Source organism: Canis lupus, chromosome 16 (genome assembly GCF_048164855.1).
Source record: "Canis lupus baileyi chromosome 16, mCanLup2.hap1, whole genome shotgun sequence".
Lineage (NCBI taxonomy): Eukaryota > Metazoa > Chordata > Mammalia > Carnivora > Canidae > Canis > Canis lupus.
Window position 1 is genome coordinate 44,890,776 of NC_132853.1, and position 19,656 is coordinate 44,910,431.

A 19,656-nucleotide genomic window follows, 5' to 3' on the forward strand; every position below is an offset into this window, starting at 1 on the left:
TTCCTTTTTTGTGAATATTAAAACAGCTGCTAGCTCCATTTATGTTTGTGTTGATTTTGAATCCTTTTTGGTGGAGAGGGGTGACAGATGATGATGGATCAACTCAGCCTCAGATTGATGAGATTATCTAGCCAATAAGTAGGAAGTATTCTATGAGAGACCTGGATAAAATGCAATATAGGACCATCTGACTAAGGAAAAGGATGAAGACAGAAAAATCTGCCTAAAGAATAGGGAGCTTAGGAGCAGAAGGAAAACAGCATGAAAGCATCTTTTGCTTATGAAGGGATTTTGTGCTTTGGAGGAAAGGACATGAAACAGAATTGAATGGACACCAAAGTGACTTCTTTGATTAGTCACAGTGTGTTATCTTCTATAGAAACATTTCCCTATTAATATTATTTTAAAGCAACTTAAAGAATTTAGTGGTTCTTAACTTTTTTATCTGCCCCTAGGCATTCCAAATGGTATCAGTGGAATTCTTTACTTAGTAGGGAGGGGAGTGAACAGGTTTTTAACATTCCCCTTACTGTGCTTACTTTGAAAATCACTGTTGTCCTTAATGAATACTCTAACCATGGAGTTAAGAACACATTATACTGATATATTAGTTAAGTGTTTTTAGTTGTGAGAAACAGAATCTGATTCTCACTAGCTTATGTGAAAATAAAATATATTGAGTGGATAAAGGGCATTTCACATAATCTAAGGAAGAAAAAACAAGTTTTGGGCACAGGAGATAACCTACTATAGGGGAAAGTTTAGGACCAAGAGTGCATGAACTTTTTTTTTTTAAAGTAAGCTCTATGCCCAACATGGAGCTCAAATTCAGACTGGCTTGCTCTTCCCACTGAGCAACCAGGCACCCCTGAGTTTACTTTCTTAAATGTTTCCATTAATGAACTGTTGACATGACTCCCAGTCTCCTGATCTCTTGGTTAAAAATTTCATACTACCAGGAGAAAATTTAATTGATATAAATCAGGGGTAGCCTTAGAGGTGGTGGTAGGTGGTGATGACAATGGTTTGTCTGTCTCTTGCCATGGTGAGAGGGTGGAGGGTGATGTTTTTGGAGTAGTGTTGGGATCCAGAGCCAACAGCCAAGAAAGAACTCTAGAGACGTCTTTGGTGCAAAAAGATGGTTTTATCAAAGTATGGGGATAAGACCTGAGGGCAGGAAGAGCTGCTGCTTTTGGGATTGTGAGAGGGATATACTTTGGGGTTGGGGAAGTAAAGATGGGGAAGATTCAGAAGGATTTTCATATGCTAAAGAAGACCCACAGGATGGTGGAGGACTGGCTATTAACTGAGATAGTTTTTCCTCTCTAGCATGGCATTAAGATTAAGACAGTTGGGAGCTTCCTGGAGGAACTTATGCTCTGCCTGTCTCAAGTTATTTGTCAGTGGGCTGTGGGTTATGAGGACATTTAATTTTATCTGCACTTCACTCTGCCTTTGTTTACCATATCAGAGGTTAAAAGTTAATTTTGCTGTAAAAAGCCCTGACTAGTGGTGGAGTGGGTACAAGTATTGATGAACTTTGGATAAGCCTGTTAAACATAAAACCCTGAGTTCAGGAAGTAGTTCTCAAGGAGGAAGAACATTTATGAGTCCATAAGCACCTTTATGAGGGGCCTATTTTCTGAAAATGAAGACTTAAGCATGCAGCATTCAATTTGAATGAATAATTTATTGGTACCCACTAAATCAATGTGTTTGGGCAGATAATGAGAATGTTCTTGCTGTACTGGTTAATGTTTCTCTTGTGTTGTAGTAAATCATCCTTGAATGAGTGTAATTTTTCTTTTTTCTTTGTTCCTTTTTTGGCCTAGAGATGATTATCATCAGTTCTTTACAGAATCTGATATAATATGAATGAGGCTGTTGGGAGAATTTATTTTCAACGTATCTTCCATTCTTGACTGCTTTATTAGTTCTGCTGTTTTTAATTTACTTATTTAATATATTTTACAGTATGTCTAATTGTGTAATTAAAATTTATTTTTTCTTTTTTCTTTTTAAGTAACCTCTATACCCACCATGGGCTTGAACTACCAATCTTGAGATCAAGAGTTGCATGACTGAGCAACTGTGTTTTTCTGACTGAGCAAGCCAGGTGCTGCTATAATTTTTTTAGTACATAAGTAACACATATTAATAGGAGAATTGATAAAATAGAAAAAAGCACAGAGAAAGTAAAAGTTGTCTATAATTCTGTTGTTTAAAAAAATCTCTCTTTGTGCACATAAAGAGGATACTTATTTAATCCAAACTTAATTTATACTTACTTTTGGGTAAGACAAGCTGCTTCTTAAAAGTTGCCTGCTTTTTTTTTTTTTTTTTTTTTTTTATATAGGTATGAGATGGTTAGCCAGATTGGAATGGATTGTTCTTGTTCTGGAGGGAAGTCACACCAGTGGCCCTCATCAAATAGGTTTATATACAAGGCAACAATTAATGTTCTAGAAGATGGCCTAACAGGACTTTTTTGTTTGCTTGCTTGCTTTTAAGATTTTATTTATTTATTCATGAGAGACAGAGAAAGAGAGACAGAGACATAGGCAGAGGGAGAAGCAGGCTTCCTGTGGAGAGCCTTATGAGGGACTCCATCCCAGTACCTGGGGATCATGAACTGAGCTGAAGGCAGATGCTCAACCACTAACCCACTCAGGCTCCCTTGTTTTTTGTTTTTGTTTTTGTTTTAATTTTTATTTAATTATGATAGTCACAGAGAGAGAGAGAGAGAGAGGCAGAGACACAGGCAGAGGGAGAAACAGGCTCCATGCACCGGGAGCCGACGTGGGATTCGATCCTGGGTCTCCAGGATCGCGCCCTGGGCCAAAGGCAGGCGCTAAACCGCTGCACCACCCAGGGATCCCTCCCTTGTTTTTTTCAAGCTGCCCTCAATACCCTTTGGTGTGTAGAGTCTAGATTACGGAGATAAGCAAACTGGAATAAAGACCACAGAGATTGCAGTTTAGACTCTGGCCACTTCTATTGAGTTTAATATAACCTCTGAAAAATTGAGATAGCTCCAGCAGAGGTCCACCGGCAGAAAGAGCTCCAAGGACTTTCAAGGGTAAAGATAGTCTTGATAAGGGATACTGGACCTGTGACAATGATTTAGGGCATACTATTTTTGTTTTTGTTTTAAGATTTTATTTATTTGAGAGAGAACATGAGTTAAAGGAGGGACAGAGGGGCAAGTAGACTCTCCATTGAGCAAGGAGCCAGCCTTGGAGCTCAATCTGGAGATCCTGACCTGAGCTGAATTCAGACACTTAACCAACTGAGCCACCCAGGTGCCCCTACATCATACTGTTTAAAAAAAAAAAAAAAAAAAAGAGTGAAATTTGTTTCCTTCACTTCAAAGTAAAATTACCCTTACTCCTTAAGCAGTTTTTCTGTATCCTCTCCTCAGTCTGTGCAAGCACTAGCCTCCATCTCATTTCTATGGCTTTATATATTCTGGAAATTTCATATAAATAGAATCACATAATATTTGATCTTTGCATCTGGCTTCTTTCATTAAGCATAATGATTTGGAGTTTCATCCTTATAGCATATATCAGTACTTTATGCATTTTTATGGCTGAATAATATTTAATTCTGTGTGCGTGTGTGTATGTTGCAATTTGTTTATCTATTCATCTGCTTATGGAAATTTGGACTGTTTCTATCTTTGGCAATTATGAATAGTGCTGCAATGAACCTGCCTGAGCAGACACTTGTTTGATTCCCTGTTTTCAGTTTTTTGGTGTATATACCTAGAAGTATTCTTTTGGGTGTATGTGTGTGTACCTAGAAGTATTCTTTTGGGTGTATGTGTGTGTGTGTGTGTGTGTGTATGGAATAGTGGGGCGATATGATAATTCTGTGCTTAACTTTTTGGGGAGCTGACAAACTTTTTAGCAGCTGAACCAGCACTCCCACCAGCTGTGTAGGAGTTTTCTAGTTTTGCCATAGAATTTCTTATGAGAGATCTGCTCTCATTCAAGTCATTCATTATTCCTGTATAGGTAATGCATGGTTGTTCTGTGAGTGCTTTCAAGATTTTTTAGTCTTTAATTTTTAATGGTTTGATTATGATGTGTATGGATATGGATTTCCTCTGATTGATACTGTTTGGGATTCATTAAGCTTCTTGGAACTTGTAGATTTTTTATCTCTTGCCCAAAATATTTTTTTATCACTAACAGTCTTTCTTCTCTCCTTTCTGGAACTCTGATAAGGAATGTTAGACCTTTGTTATTGTCCATCATTCTCTTAGGCACTGTTAATTTTTTTAAAAACCTGTTTTCTCTCTGTGGTCTGGATTGGGTAGCTTCTATTAGTCTGTAAAATTCACTTTTTCTGTTATCTCTGTTGAGCCCATTCCATGGGTTTTATTTGTTACTCGTTTTCTGTTCTTAAAGTTTCTATTTGGTGTTCCTTTACATCTTTTTTTTTTTTAATTTTTCATTATTTTCAAGAGTGTTTGCCATTGTTTGCTGGAATACTTTTTAAGTATCTACTTTAAAGTTTTCGTCTGAATACTCCAGAGTCTGTCGTCTTGACATTGCCATCTGTTGATTTTTCTTTTCTTAATAGAGGTGATATTTTCCACAAACTTCTCTTTCTGAGTTGTTTTGGATTGAGACTGGGTTTTGTTTTGATTATATGGGGAGTGTTGATACTTTCTTCTAGCATGCTGTCATCCTGGTTAGGTTCAGGTCACAGGTTTCATCCGCATTCTTTGAGCTGTGGATCTAATTTCAGTTTAGTTTTCAAAAGCCTTTTTTTTAAAAAAGATTTTATTTATTTATTTGAGAGAGAGAGAACGAGCAGTGGGGAGGGGCAGAGGGAGAGATAGAGAAAGTGAGCAGATGCCTCGCTGAGCGGGAAGCCTTGATGCAGGTCTCAATCCAGGCCCTGGAGATCATGACCTGAGCCAAAGGCAGATGCTTAACTGCCTGAGCTGCCCAGGTGCTGCCCCTCAGCTTAGTTTTCAAAAACCCTTGTAGAACAGTTTGGATCTGTCCTGTGTATGCCACCTGATGATTGGTCTGGATCTGGCAGTAGTCTGTCTTTTAGTTTAGTTCCTCAGGTCTTTGGTACACAGAATAGGATTAGATCCATTTGTGCCCAGCTTGGGAGTTAGTCCTGGAATTAATGAGCAACTTTATTATGTTGCTTTCCTGAGCTCTTCTTTTTATTTGCTCTCCCTTTACTACTTTCGAATTCCCTATGGCTTCTCATTTCCATCCTGCAGCTAGAATGCTAGAGTTGTTTTGCCTCATTGAACCGCACACTTGGACAACTTGCATCCATCAACCATATCCAGGACCTAGGAGATAGAGATCACCTTGGGATTTGGCCCCACCCTTTTGGAGCTATAGCTCCACTTATTGGAGAGAAAGATTTTCCTGCCTCAGAGTTTGGGCTGCATTAGGCTTTCCTTATTGCAGTCTGATGCTGTCATGTGATTGCTCGAAGATCGAGGCATAGGAGAATGTAGAAAAGAAAAAAAGGTGGGGTATTTTCTCATTCTCCCTGAGCGGAAAACTTTCCTTTCCGATGTCTCAAGCCAGAACTAGAGAGCTTTTGGGCCTTGCCTTCTCTGCCTTAATACCTACTTCCAGTGCATTCGGTTTGGGGAATACCAAAAGACACAAAGTGGTGAGCTCAGTGTTGGTTGTGGGGATTTTGAATTTTGTTTCCCTCTGTTTCACATGCTACTGTTTACTATTTCAGTGTCGTCAAATTGCTGTTTAATGCATTCTGTCCAGACAGGAGAGACAGCTTGGAGTATTCATCATTTTCTCTAACCTGAAACTGAAACATCTGTTTTTGCTATTGAATTGCATGCATTTGACTGTGTGGTTCCAGTTTTTTTCATTTACTCTTTTAATAGACTGATCTAGAAAACATGGCTACTGCAATTAGGGAGGTGGGAGTTTGGAGACAGACCAGAACACTCCTACTGAAGAATTATCTAATCAAATGCAGGACTAAAAAAAGTAGTGTTCAGGTAAGTTAAATGACTCTTTCTTATGCCTGATTGCAGTTTTTGCACTGACATGTTCCCTTTCTAAGAGAGGATCTATTTTTCTCAGTATATTTTTATTACAATTTTATGTCATTAGGTCTCATGTGCTTGTGAAGTAAAAACTTGTGTTAGCACAGAAAACTACCTAAATTACCTGTGTCTTCTGAATGTTAAAAGTTTTAATAACCATTCCTAAATTTAGTTAATTTCTGATATCAGTGCTTAAGTTTGAGCTTTTAGATGTGCATTTCCCAGGTTTTCTGGAATAAAAGAAAAATTCCACAGATAACTTTATGGAATAGTTTTCCACGGTTTATTCATGACTTCCCATCTTTTGGACTCTGGATTGAGTTACCTGAGATTACTAAAATTATGTCACATGTTTGTTCTCAGCAAATCTACATTACTTTGAAAGATAAAAGAAAGTAATAACCCTGCCTAACCAGTTAAAAATTTTAAAGGCTGAAAATATATTGTTCCTTTTCTGAAGCATAATAGCTAAACAGCAAGGTGAAACAGGTTCATCCCTATTAAAGCTGATTATTCAACTTTACAGAGAATAGTTTTAATAGTAGAAATTGAGGTATAATTAAGGCATGAGTTTTTAAATCAGATTTGAGTGAAGATACTTTTATGGTGAGCCCAGTTTGGGCTGTTTTGTAAGTTAATTTAAATAATGTTATATATAAGTAAATTTATTATATTTTATATTTAGTAATCTAAGATCTTTAAATATTAGTGTTTATGTGATTTTAATTTATGTGACTTGAATTTTAAAATATTTTGGTGAAAATGTAAAGGAAAAATTGTCTAATATTCCTGTTGAGTTAGATGAGATATTTAATACTTCTTTCAGGATAGAATTGCTTTTACTTTTTGTGCTTAAGAAAGGAGACCCAAATTCCTCATGTTTTTGCTTAGTATTATATTGTTTGCATAGAAATCTTGATGATATTTGCTGCTTTTGGTATATTATATAATCATCTTGTTTGTCTCCTTTATTACAGGAAATTCTTTTTCCATTATTTTTTTTATTTTGGTTAATATTAATTAGCATGATGCATCCAAATAAGAAATATGAAGAAGTGCCTGATAGAGAACTTAATCCTATGGACAAATCTGTTCTGTCTAACTTAATACTTGGATATACTCCAGTGACTAATATTACAAGAAACATCATGCAAAAAGTTTCTACTGATCATCTTCCTGAGGGTATTGTGAGCTTATATATGGATTCTATCTGTAACAGTATTTTTTACTTGCTTTATTGAGTAAATTACATTCTTAACACTTAGAGATATGTCCCGTCACCAAAATATAGTTTAATAAAAATTACTAAAATCATTTAATCCTGCTGAAGCATGTTTTGTAGGTCTTATTATTTTTTTTTTTAATTTTATTTGAGAGAGAGAGAATGAACAGGGGGGAAGAGCAGAGGGAGAGTTTAAAGCAGGCTTCCCACTGAGCAGGGAGCCCAACACGCAGTCCGATCCTAGGATTCTGGGACCATGACCCGAACCTAAGGCAGACGCTTAACCAACTGAGCCAACCAGGTGCCCTGTCTTAATATTTTATATTTAATTCTCAGACCATTTATAAAATAAGCATATTTGTAAAAGGATAAAAGATTTGAAGGCATCTTTTTTTTTTTTTATTCTGACTCATATAATAAGCTAGAGGTATAGGAGCACCTGGGTGGCTCATTGGTTGAGCACCTGCCTTTGGCTCAGGCTGTGATCCTGAGGACCTGGGATCGAATCCTGGATCAGGCTCCCTGAAGGGAGCTTGCTTCTCCCTCTGCCTGTGTCTCTGCCTCTCTGTGTCTCTCATGAATAAATAAATAAAATCTTTAAAAAAATAAGGTAGAGGTATGAAGATTACTAAGCAATAATCATTTCAGCCTATCATGCCCATTTATGGAGGTATATGGTATAAACAGAAGTAGTGCTTAGTTTTGGAGACTGTGACTGTGGCTAAGCACCTAAGTCTATTTTTCTCTCTTTGTACTTCTTTTAAGAATAGAGTGGGAAAAAAAAAAAAAAAGAATAGAGTGGGAAACAGGGGAAACAGTGTAAGTATGTGATACTAATGAGCTTAAAGTGGCTGTGAGAGAACCCAAGACAAGAATTAGAGAAAGTTTGGGGAATATAAGAAATAGTGAAAGGGAATAAAGGGGAAAGGGAAAAAAATGAGTGGGAAATATCAGAAAGGGAGACAGAACATGAGAGACTCCTAACTCTGGGAAATGAACTAGGTGTGGTAGAAAGGGAGGTGGGCGGGGGGTGGGGGTGAATGGGTGATGGGCACTGAAGGGGGCACTTGAGGGGATGAGCACTGGGTGTTATTCTATATGTTGGCAAGTTGAACACCAATAAAAAATAAATTTATAAAAAAAAAGAATTCAAGAAAGTGACAGTTTATACTATGATGATTAATGTAATGAAATACTAAATTGTTGAAAATAACAAATTAACATTTTGTCTTAGATAGTTTTAATCAACTTTGAGTATGTATCATCATAGATTTGGATAATATATCACTGAATAGATGAAGCTTATGTAATCAGGAGCCAGATAATTTTTCCCCTGTTGGTTTCTTTCTAACTTATTACTATTTAATATCTTATTGGTATATGTTGGTTTACCTAAGTACAAATTGGATGGATAGCCATAAACATTTAGTATGCCAGCTCGAAAAGCTGATCAGAAATGTTGAGAATGAAATTCTCAGGTAATCCTGAGTTAGAGGAAAGCATATATACCAACAGAATCCAAGTCAGTATGTATTAACTTGGATGCTAAAATAGTAGAAATATGTATATAGATTATTTTTTTAAGTTCTGTCTTTTTAACAATAGAACTGTCTGAAAGTTGAACACAAATCCATATATATGGTAACATGACTGATAAGATGTTGAACTACCACCCTCTTTATTCAGCTCAATCCTTGTCCACCCTAAAGGTCTGGAAATCATGACAATTCACATTGAAATAACACTTTATAATTTATAGAGCATTTTTATGTTTGTAATTGCATTTGATCTTAACGACGAGTGTGATCAGCTAGGCATTAAGGATGAGGACACTGAACTGAAGTTCAGAGAATTAAATTGCTTATCTTTGTTCACACAGCTAATAAGTAACAGGTAAGCACATAATCCTATGTTCTCACATTTTACCACATGTTCTTAAGCTTCTGTAGTGAAGACTAGTTGCTTGTAAATAAAACTCTGAGAAAATATTAAAACATTGGGATCATCTGATGTGAAAGGAAGTGCAGTAGAGATTAGAGTATTTTCTCCATATATCTTCTAGGAAAGGAACAAGCAATAAGTGGTTGAAATGGCAATTTTTACTCAAAGGACAGTTGTGTCTTAGTTACCAGAGAACATATTTGGTTTCTGAGAAGAAGGATAATGGAATTTTCTTCAGAAGAAAAATTGGAAATAAAATATCCATTCACTTATCAAGGAGTTATTTGTATGCTTTACTTTGAAATAGACAAATGAACTGCATATACTGCATAATAAACTATATGCTAAACTTTGTCATATTAATAGCTTTTGTGTTACCTAGATACATAATTTATGTACTCAGATGACAGCTGAGAAAGTGTGAAATTATACTATTATTCATTATTTAGTATATTTTTAGAATGGCTCTATTTTCTTGAAAGAATGAAACAAAAGTGCTTATAAAATATTGTATTCTTCAACGTCATGTTAAATTTGGCCTGTTGTTTGGCAGTAAACTTTAAATTTGTGAGTCAACTTTATTATAATATTTTACAGTCATAATTACTGAAGAATATACAAATGAAAAAGAATTGTTAGTATCCAGTCTTTCTAAGCCCAACAACTTTGTGGGTGTGGTTTTCAAAGACTTCATGTCCTATGAACTCCGTTTTTTTCCTGATATGATTCCAGTATCTTCTATTTATATGGATTCAAGAGGTAAATAGCCCTAAGTAATGTTGTAAATCAAATAAATGCATGTCTTTGCTGCTTTTATTTCATATGCAAAATTTGATGTGGTCAAACACTGGCATTTTCAACTGTGTAGTTGTTTAAAGAAGACTGTCAAATGTAGCATATATATATGTATACACAAATATCTACATGTAATATGAAATATAACTTACATAACATGCGTTTTAATATACTTATATATTATTTTAATTATAGTAACAGAAGGCAGAATTTTATCTTGAGTTGTATGACTTTCTGAATTGGCATTTTTTCCTCTATATAACTTTTTTTTTATATATATATATAACTTTTTCACATGTGGTGTGCTACATATCATTTAAATTTCAAGGTCTTGTACCAATGAACTTTATTAGTTTTATTTTGATATCATGGAAAACATCCTTCAGTGCTTAAACCTATGAAGAAATACCACTAACCACAAACGTTTACTGAGCAATGTTAAAGTCTCTTAATGATGAGTACTGAATTTGTGACTTGGTTCCAAAAAGCCATTACGAACATTTCTTTTTCTGGGCTCTTAACCTGGACTTGTCCTGGCAACTAGAAGTGCTTTAAATCTGATTAAGTCACTGTAGAATGACTTACTTGAAACAGAAAAGTGAGTTATTTTTTTTTAAGTGAGTTATTTTTAAATAATCATGTTTACAGTTAATTTCTTTCTATGTAACTTTTTTATTTCAAAAATTTCAAGTAAATAATCAGGAACATGCTATTCCTTGCTTTCAAAAGGCAATTGCTCATTTACTTGGTCCCTATGGAGATTGATTAATTATATTGCTTTAGTAACCCTCCATATGTTATCTTTAAAAGAATACACTTAGTTGTTGTGCAAATATGTCTCACATTTTGTCCCCATAGCTGGCTGTTCAACATCGTGTGAGGCTGCTCAGTACTGGTCCTCAGGGTTCACAGTTTTACAAGCATCCATAGATGCTGCCATTATACAGGTAAATATGATGAAGGAAGTAAAATAAAGCCAAACCATATTTAGCAATTACACTCTAAGTCTTTACAGTTAAGATTTGGTTTGTCTGCAGTTAGATGTACTAGATATATATTACAGCTCCTAAAAGAAAAAATATAAGTCATATTTTCTGATGTAATATTTTTCAAACCCCACTTTTATTTGATGGTTTCTAAGCATGTGACTTAGCATTCCATATATCTGTATTGTATCTGTGTTGACCATAGGTAATATTTATGAAAGATCTTTATTTACAGACTTTTCCCCTTGAATAAAAATAACATGGTGCTAATAATCATTCCTAATTCCTCAATTTTATAAGTGCATATATTTTTTAAAGATCTTATTTATTTATTCATGAGAAACAGAGAGAGAGAGAAGCAGAGAGAAGCAGAGATACAGGCAGAGGGAGAAGCAGGCTCCATGCAGGGAGCCTGAGGTGGGACTGGATCCCGGGTCTCCAGGATCACGCCCTGGGCTGAAGGCGGCGCTAAACCGCTGAGCCACCTGGGCTGCTCTAGAAGTGCGTATTTTTGTTAAGATGTATATAACTGTCTGCTTAAGATGATAATTGTTCAATTTATTTTCCTCGACAAATTATTTCATCAACATTTATACACTTCCCAACTACAGACTTAATGGTATGTTTCCAGAATGAATAAAAACAATAATGTATGCTGTGTCATGATACTGGGGTCAGTCACTTTATTTCAGGTGTGGTTTTTGAGGATTGTATTTCCAATAGGTTTGTATTACATTTAGAGGTATATATATTTATATATTTATAGGGGGCCTCTGTCAATTAAATTCATTGATTGTATTTTCCAATTCTAGCTGAAGACCAATGTTTCCTTCTGGAGGGAACTGGAATCAACTAAAGCTGTCATTATGGGAGAAACTGCTGTGGTTGAGATAGATACCTTTCCCCGAGGAGTAATTTTAATATACCTAGTTATAGCATTTTCACCTTTTGGATACTTTTTGGCCATTCATATCGTAGCAGAAAAAGAGAAGAAGTTAAAGGAGTTTTTAAAGATAATGGGACTTCATGATACTGCCTTTTGGTATGTTATTAAAAGTTTATTGTTTAGTGTGATTAATAATTAAGTATAAAGATCTTCAGTGTTGTAATTTGTTATTTGCTCAATCTGAGGTGCTGATCCTGTTTACCTGCAATGACTACCTTTGTCTTGGAATATGAGAGTAGGCAACAAGCTTCAGCAATATATTGTTTTGTTTTGTTTTTTTACCATAAGGGAAGTGGTATTTGAAAAACTCATGTTGATATTACATGTTTAAATTTTATTTTATATTTTGTCTTAATTGATGAGGTGTGCTCTGTGTATTTCGGTATATAGAATGTAAGAGATCTTGGAAAGTTAGAAATTAATTGTGTGTTACAGTCCTCCTCCAAAATCATAGCATATGAATGTTATTAAAAATGTAATTAAAATGATTGAAGTTTGTGAATGTGGTATATGGGATTTTTTCCCCCTGGGGAAAACAGTTATTTATGTGAATTAAGATGAAAATATACAAAATAGTTTATAGAGAAACAAATTTGAAAAATATTTTCACAAATGAGCTTTCACGTGTCAGCATTTTTATATAATGATGATTTTATAGAGGTGTGCAGTTTTATAAATAATTCTTAGTGAATTTTCCTTTTCCCACTGTGTAGTAGGAAAATTTATTTTGGACTCATTTTGGAGGAGAAGTTAATATTGTGCATATGAGTTGCTATTATAGTCCATTTTACAAAATTTTATTTTATTTAGCCCAATGTAGCAATCAATTATAACACTTTACATAATGGAGTCATTGTTGTGTAACGTATTTTCTTTGCATGTTTTTTTTTCTTCTGTCATTTGGGTAGTGATTGGTTTTTAAGATGCATTGAATTATTAAAGTGCTTTGTGAGGAAGCAGTAATTGGAAGCATTTAGATCAATTTCTCAGTGCCTCAGTTTTGCTTCTGGAAAATGATGGAGTTGGTTTTGGTAATGTAGATATCCATCAGTCCTATTTCAGTGCTTTTGTGGTAGCACATATTAAATCATGATCTGCTTACATTAAAAAGCAACAAATCTAAGTGCTATAGCAATTCCATTGAACTCTGATTTGGGAAGAAATTTTGAGTAAATATCTGGAGTCCATTGTTGATCTTGATCTTTCATTGTGTAAATGTAAAGTATGTTGTTGATAAGTGATTGTGTGATTAGTTGATTAGTGTTGTTGTAAAGTATCAAAAGCCATCAAGAGGTTTAGTTATAGCCCAGGCCATAAGAAAATTGTTATTAAACTCTTCAATATTTTAAGAAAATCAGAAATGTGCATTATCGAACTTTGGAGAATATTAAATTAGTCATGAATTGTTTTTAATTTGTAAACTTCTCTTTGACTCTTGAAAAGATAATCACTTTTTTATCTCTTTGTCAGATTATACTTTTACCTTTAATTTAACCAGTGTTGTATTTTTAATTACTTATAAGAGCATTAATTCTCAGTAAATGACTATACACAGGAAAGAATAAATACAGTTAATTTTAAGGATAAAATGGGTAAAAAAACCTGAAGGTTTTTTTGAAATGATTTTTAAACTGATAAAGCCTATGCATTTAACCATAAATGTGTTTATATTCTCATTTTAGGCTTTCCTGGGTTCTTCTGTATACAAGTTTGATTTTTCTTATGTCCCTTCTTATGGCAGTCATTGCAACAGCTTCTTCGTTATTCCCTCAAAGTAGCTGCGTTGTGATATTTCTACTTTTTTTCCTGTATGGGTTATCATCTGTGAGTATTTTAACTTGAAGTGGGAATAAAGAACTGTCAAAATAGCTGATTAATACGACAAAGTATTATTCTTTGGTTAACTTGTAGTTGATTTATTACTAAGTTACTGGTAAATGAATTGTATGTAGCATTATTGTACTTCTGTATTTTTAAAAAAGGTACAAAGTAGTCTCAAGTTTAAATTTGTTTTCATATATATTTCATATACAATCTCACTGAATCTTTATTGTCTTCATATAATCACATTATGTGTATAATTAAGGTTGTCTGGTACTGGACATTTTTCCCCTTTGTTTCCATGAAATCCTGTTTCAAGTTAATTTATATTATAGGGTGATGATTTATAAAAGTATACCTTTATAAACATAACTTTTTGACAGTGTTGATGTTCTTTGGTATATTGGCTGAATTCAGCCTTTGTTTGCACTGGTTCCAGTTTCCATTTTGACTGGCTTGTGTGCCCATGCTGTACCAGCTGTTAAATTTTCTGATGATCATCTTTACGTTAAATAATGTAACTTACAAACAACTCAGACTTCTGTGTACAGTTACTTGATTTTGTATCTTATAAACAGATTGAGTTTAAGAGATAAGTTTTCTCTTTAAAAGCTGGTTGATTTATGTTTTGTTCACATATGTACTCATCTAACTGCAGAAACATGGCTGTTTATGGTTTCTGTAGTGTAGAAGTAATCACTTTTGCCTATGTATAGGTAAAATGGAGTGTTTAATGCTTACCATCTTAAGTTTTTTAATGTATCACAATTTACATGAAAATAAAATACCTTACCAATGCATTTAAAAATTATTTTAATGAATGTATTTTCCAACGAAAATAACTGGTTCTTTCACAAACAAAATTTTGTTTTCATACAATGCATTAACCTTAGTATTTATATTTTACAGATATTTTTTGCTTTAATGCTGACACCTCTTTTTAAAAAATCAAAACATGTGGGAATAGTTGAATTTTTGGTCACTGTGGCTTTTGGATTTGTTGGTCTTTTGATAGTCCTCATGGAAAGTTTTCCCAAATCATTAGTGTGGCTTTTCAGTCCTTTCTGTCAGTGTACCTTTTTAATCGGTATAGCACAGGTAGGTAATATTTTTATCTTGCTTTCACTAAATATTTTTTCTCTTCAGTTATGTGTAGCCTGTTATACTACAATGCATACTACTTTGGATTTGCAAAGAAATTTTAAAATGTCCACATGTGAAAGGAATGCTACTTGAATACTGGAGCATATTTTATCTGGGTTTTATTTACATTTTCTCCATTTTTAAGTTTTTCATTTATTAAATGATCTGTTTATAAGTTTTCTACTTTGTGCATTAGTATGTCTTAGTAATCTATTTCACTGCAATAATTCAATTTGTTAGGCGTCATTGTTTAAACATCAGGCAGTCTGGATTGCTCTATGAGCTGGTTACATTGCTGCTTTTGTAAATTTATCTCAGATGTGTACCTGGCAGGAAATTGTGTGTGGAGCAAAACAAATTCTCATGACTGTCTTAGTGAAATAAGTAGACCTGGTGGATTTTATTGCTTTAATGTTCATGGGATTGTCATTCACCTAAATAATACTTATTTTGAAAGTTTTAATTTGATTTTTATTAGCCTTTACAGGGGCCATCAGATTCTAAGGGAAAAATTCTTAGGAGAAACTGCCTTATATAAAGGAACATAAATTTGGTTAATGTATAAAGAAAAATTGTAATTAATTAATATAAGAGATTCATGTTGATTAGATAGAATATTCTGATTTGTGAGATCTAAGATTGTTTATGAACATTGAATTAAACAAGTCTTAATTAAGTTGGAACTAAGAACTGTTGTTTACACATTTTAAGTTAAGAACTGTTGTTTAAGAACTCCACTGAGTTCTCCTTCACTTGGGAGGTAGAATAATAGATTCCTAGGATTTTGTTGGTTGTGGGAAGGACTTTCAGCATTTATTTAACCCATCTCCTTCATTTCACGGATGAGGAGACCGAGATTTAGAGCACTGTGATTCAAGTTTTTAATCCACCTAATGGCAGATCTGGGACCTAAATGAGGCCTCAGCCTCTAGTATATTTCTTTCTGCTCCCTTACATATATCTACTATGAACAATCTAATAGTTGTATTAATCAGAATATCTTCTCCCTTTTCAGCATTGAAAGGATGCTGATCATAATTTTATTCTCTAATTCTTATTTGTTTGACTTCCATGTGGACCATTTGTTTGCATCAGTTAATATTAACAGCATACTTTCTTGTTATTTCTTTAGATAGTCATCGCATTAGAATTAAAAGCCCCAGGAGTGGAAGTATACTAGTTTTAGAAACATAACATTAAAAAGGATTAAAATGAATTGTTGTGAAAACTTATATTTTGGTAAAATTCCTGTTGTTTTCCTTGTAAATTCATACTACTGATTTGGTAGATTGTTTAATCTGTTGAAAGGCCCAGTTTGGTTACTAACAATCTAGATAATTATGAGTAATTCCAAGTAGTATTAGCTTTTGCTTATTTTTATCATTTTTATATACTAAAGTTGTTTCTGTTTTTCAGGTCATGCACCTAGAAGATTTTAATGAAGGTGCTTTATTTTCTAATTTGACTGAAGGCCCATATCCTCTAATTATTACTATTGTCATGCTAGCGCTTAATAGTATATTCTATGTCCTCTTGGCTGTCTATCTTGATCAAGTCATTCCAGGTATGCAGGTAGTTATTGGATTTTACTTTAAAGTTTTTTTATTGTTTTTGCTTACATAGGATCAACTTAATCTCAATTTTTTTTTTAAGTCAGAGTAACCCCAAGTCACATTTGTTGTTCAAACTTTTAACTTAATTTCAAATAAGTATGTTTTGTACCTGTGTCTTTTTTTTTTAAGATTTTATTTATTTATTTATGAGAGACAGAGAGAGATCGAGACAGAGACACAGGAGGAGGGAGAAGCAGGCTCCATGCAGGGAGCCTGATGTGGAACTTGATCCTGGGACCCCAGGATCACGCCCTGGGCTGAAGGCGGCGCTAAACCACTGAGCCACCCGGGCTGCCCTGTATCTGTGTCTTAACCACTCATGAATATAAGCAGTTTGCTTTGAAAATATTTAAGTCTCTAACTGAATTTATCTCTGTCCTTCCCTGTGTCAATATTTCTTGGCTAAAGTATTTCACTGTTTTCCCCTCTAAGGTACAAAACTATGAAGTAATCTTGTAACTCCTACCATTCTTCTTATCTTTTGGCATCTCTAGCCAACTCCTGTAGATTCAAAATATTGTTAAAGTATCTAACACTCCCTTGACCTTCCCCTTTGAGTTCCTCATTACTTTTGTCTGTCTTCTAGACCTGCACTTATATGCTAACAACTAGGCACAAATGGCTTTTAAAATTTGAATTAATTAGAATTTAAAAAATTAACAGTCCATTTCCTCCGTAGCACAAGTCACCTTGCTACCGACTGCTCCATAGCTATATGTGGCTGTTGCTATGTTGTGCAGTACAGGTACAGGACATTTCCATCACTGCAGAGGGATAGGTTGGGCAGTCTACACCTTTGTAATACCTCTCATTTCATTATCTGCCTTCAGTCTAAAATTTCACCTTTCCCTTTAATCAAGTTAATCTCCTGCTCAGAAATCACCTCTCGGGGCATATCCTCATGAATTAAATAGAAACTCCTTATATATTAATGTCCTTCACAATAGTTTTATATATTTAATGCCTTCTTTTCACTCTCTCCCTCTTTATTGTATTTTATATTTCTCCATACAATCCTCTTTACCTATTTAAACACAACTCCAGGATATCAGTTAGATTGTTTTTAGTTACTCTTCACAGAAAACCATTTAATTGGCTTAAACAAGAAGGAAATCAATCATTTTACTTGAAAGGAAGTCCAGAGATAGGCTCTGAGTTGGTTGACCTGCTCAACTATGTCATCAGGGACCCGCTTTCTCCATATTTTGACCACCTGTGTCTACGTGGCAGGTTTGCTCTCCTTCTGGCTACAGTGGTATGCTTCTTTGTTCATGGGAACAGGGAGGATGGGAAGAGGGAGGATGAATCTTTCCCCATCCTAAATAAACCCTTTGCTTTTGTCTAATTGTTACATGCTTATGCCTGGAGCAGTAAGTCATCTGAGAGTGCAACATACTGATTAGATCAGTTAGGGCCTTCTCTGTAGTTGGGATCAGATCGGACATGACCATCTAGGAGAGGAGTGGCTATTTAAAAAAATGGGAATGTCGGTTTTGGGGGAAAGGAGGTGAGAATGGTTATATACTATGTGAGAACCTCAATGTCTACCATGTCTAAGTCTTCTATGCCTGTCCTGTAGCTGTGTTACTCTTCTGATTTTAAAAAGTCTTCTCCATGAACTATATCCACTTTTCTAAGTATTAAATACTAGCTGTTTTCAGAGACTTTCTAAGATGATATTCATTTAAGCCTTCAGGATATATTCCCTATCTAGAAATAAACTTTTCCTCTTGAACTCTTACTAGCACCATGGATGACATGCATAATATTCTGCATTGTGTTCTAGCCATTTGTTGCATATATGTACTCATAAAGATGATCGTTGCTTTAATGGAAAATGTATTTCACTCACCTTCATATTCCCATGCACTCTAAGTGTCTCAAACTGTTTATGCCCTGGAATTATGCCAATAAAACATTTTTCACACAGTGCTGATTTAATGCTTTTTATATAAACTTCAGATCTAGGTTGTATGTTTCTCATACTACTTTGATGATTTGAAACCTGGTTTTTAGAAATAATTTGTTATGATAATTAAGTTTTTTTATTTTCCAGGGGAATTTGGCTTACGGAGATCATCTTTATATTTTCTAAAGCCGTCATATTGGTCAAAGAGCAAAAGAAATTATAAGGAGTTATCAGAGGGCAATGTTAATGGGAATATTAGTTTTAGTGAAATTGTTGAGCCTGTTTCTTCAGAATTTATGGGAAAAGAAGCCATAAGGTATCATTTAATCTTTGGCAATTTAGGTATAAGAAGTATTGATGTAACCTGCTACATTTAAATCCTGTTTTTTAAAAAGTGCATATAACTTAAGAGATTTGGTATACATCTCATGATTTTTATAGCACACTATTGCCTACTTCTGCTTTAAGTTCTTTTCTTTGAACCATTTAAAATAATGGCTAGGTTTGAAATTTTATGTTTTAATGGAAATTTTTAAAAGTAGTAAAACCTGTTATTTTACAATTAAGCCGTTTTCAAATTTGCTCCATTATGTAGATTGAAAAAGAATAAATATTAACTTTATAATTTTATTCAGGCTACATTGTTTAAGCTATATGACATATTGTCCTTGGTTAATTTCATAAATCTTTGGGTATTTTGAGGTAACTAAAGTATCAGTTTAATTTCTGTGAACCAGGAATTTCACTACTATCAGTCAAAACCAAATTTAAAAATAACAGGAAGAAGATCAGTTAGATCAGTCAAAACCAAATTTAAAAATAACAGGAAGAAGAAAGAGAAAAGAAAAGTGGAAGAAAAAGTGAAGTATACTATAATGTGTTTTTCAAATTTAAGAAAAATACATAAAAGCAAGGGAGAGCCAAATACTTAGGATGTAATAAGTGAGCTAATGGTCTGTCTTCTAAAGGGCAAAGTTTAAACTGGTTAACAAAACCATTGATTCTTTTAAAAGTTATTTAAGACATTTAAAGTGAAATGAGAGAACCACTTCACATTTATAAATAGTTTGAAATGTGTGCTGATGTGAAATATAGCATTTGATTTTTAATCTCCCTTACCCTGATATATTTGTATTTGATAAATTACAAACAGAAAAGTTTCAAAAATGAAAAGGAATCTATAAATTGCTTGAGCATATGCTTTATTTATAAAAGTTGGCTT

General features: G+C 34.1%; 1 protein-coding gene across 3 annotated transcripts in view; it reads left to right on the forward strand.

The window, feature by feature from the left end:
• The window catches only part of ABCA5 (ATP binding cassette subfamily A member 5), a 72,983-nt gene that overhangs the window by 7,806 nt on the left and 45,521 nt on the right, over positions 1-19,656 (forward strand). For 2 of the 3 annotated variants that reach the window (XM_072781006.1, XM_072781004.1), the window contains exons 2-10: positions 5,894-6,010; positions 7,036-7,240; positions 9,819-9,980; positions 10,875-10,963; positions 11,815-12,044; positions 13,631-13,772; positions 14,679-14,867; positions 16,329-16,476; positions 18,582-18,750. In XM_072781006.1, the coding sequence (XP_072637107.1) occupies positions 5,909-6,010; positions 7,036-7,240; positions 9,819-9,980; positions 10,875-10,963; positions 11,815-12,044; positions 13,631-13,772; positions 14,679-14,867; positions 16,329-16,476; positions 18,582-18,750 (1,436 nt within the window). In that variant the 5' untranslated portion in view covers positions 5,894-5,908. Of the gene's footprint in view, positions 1-2,023; positions 2,117-5,893; positions 6,011-7,035; positions 7,241-9,818; positions 9,981-10,874; positions 10,964-11,814; positions 12,045-13,630; positions 13,773-14,678; positions 14,868-16,328; positions 16,477-18,581; positions 18,751-19,656 lie in introns of those variants that run through there. The other variant, XM_072781005.1, reaches the window with a different exon arrangement.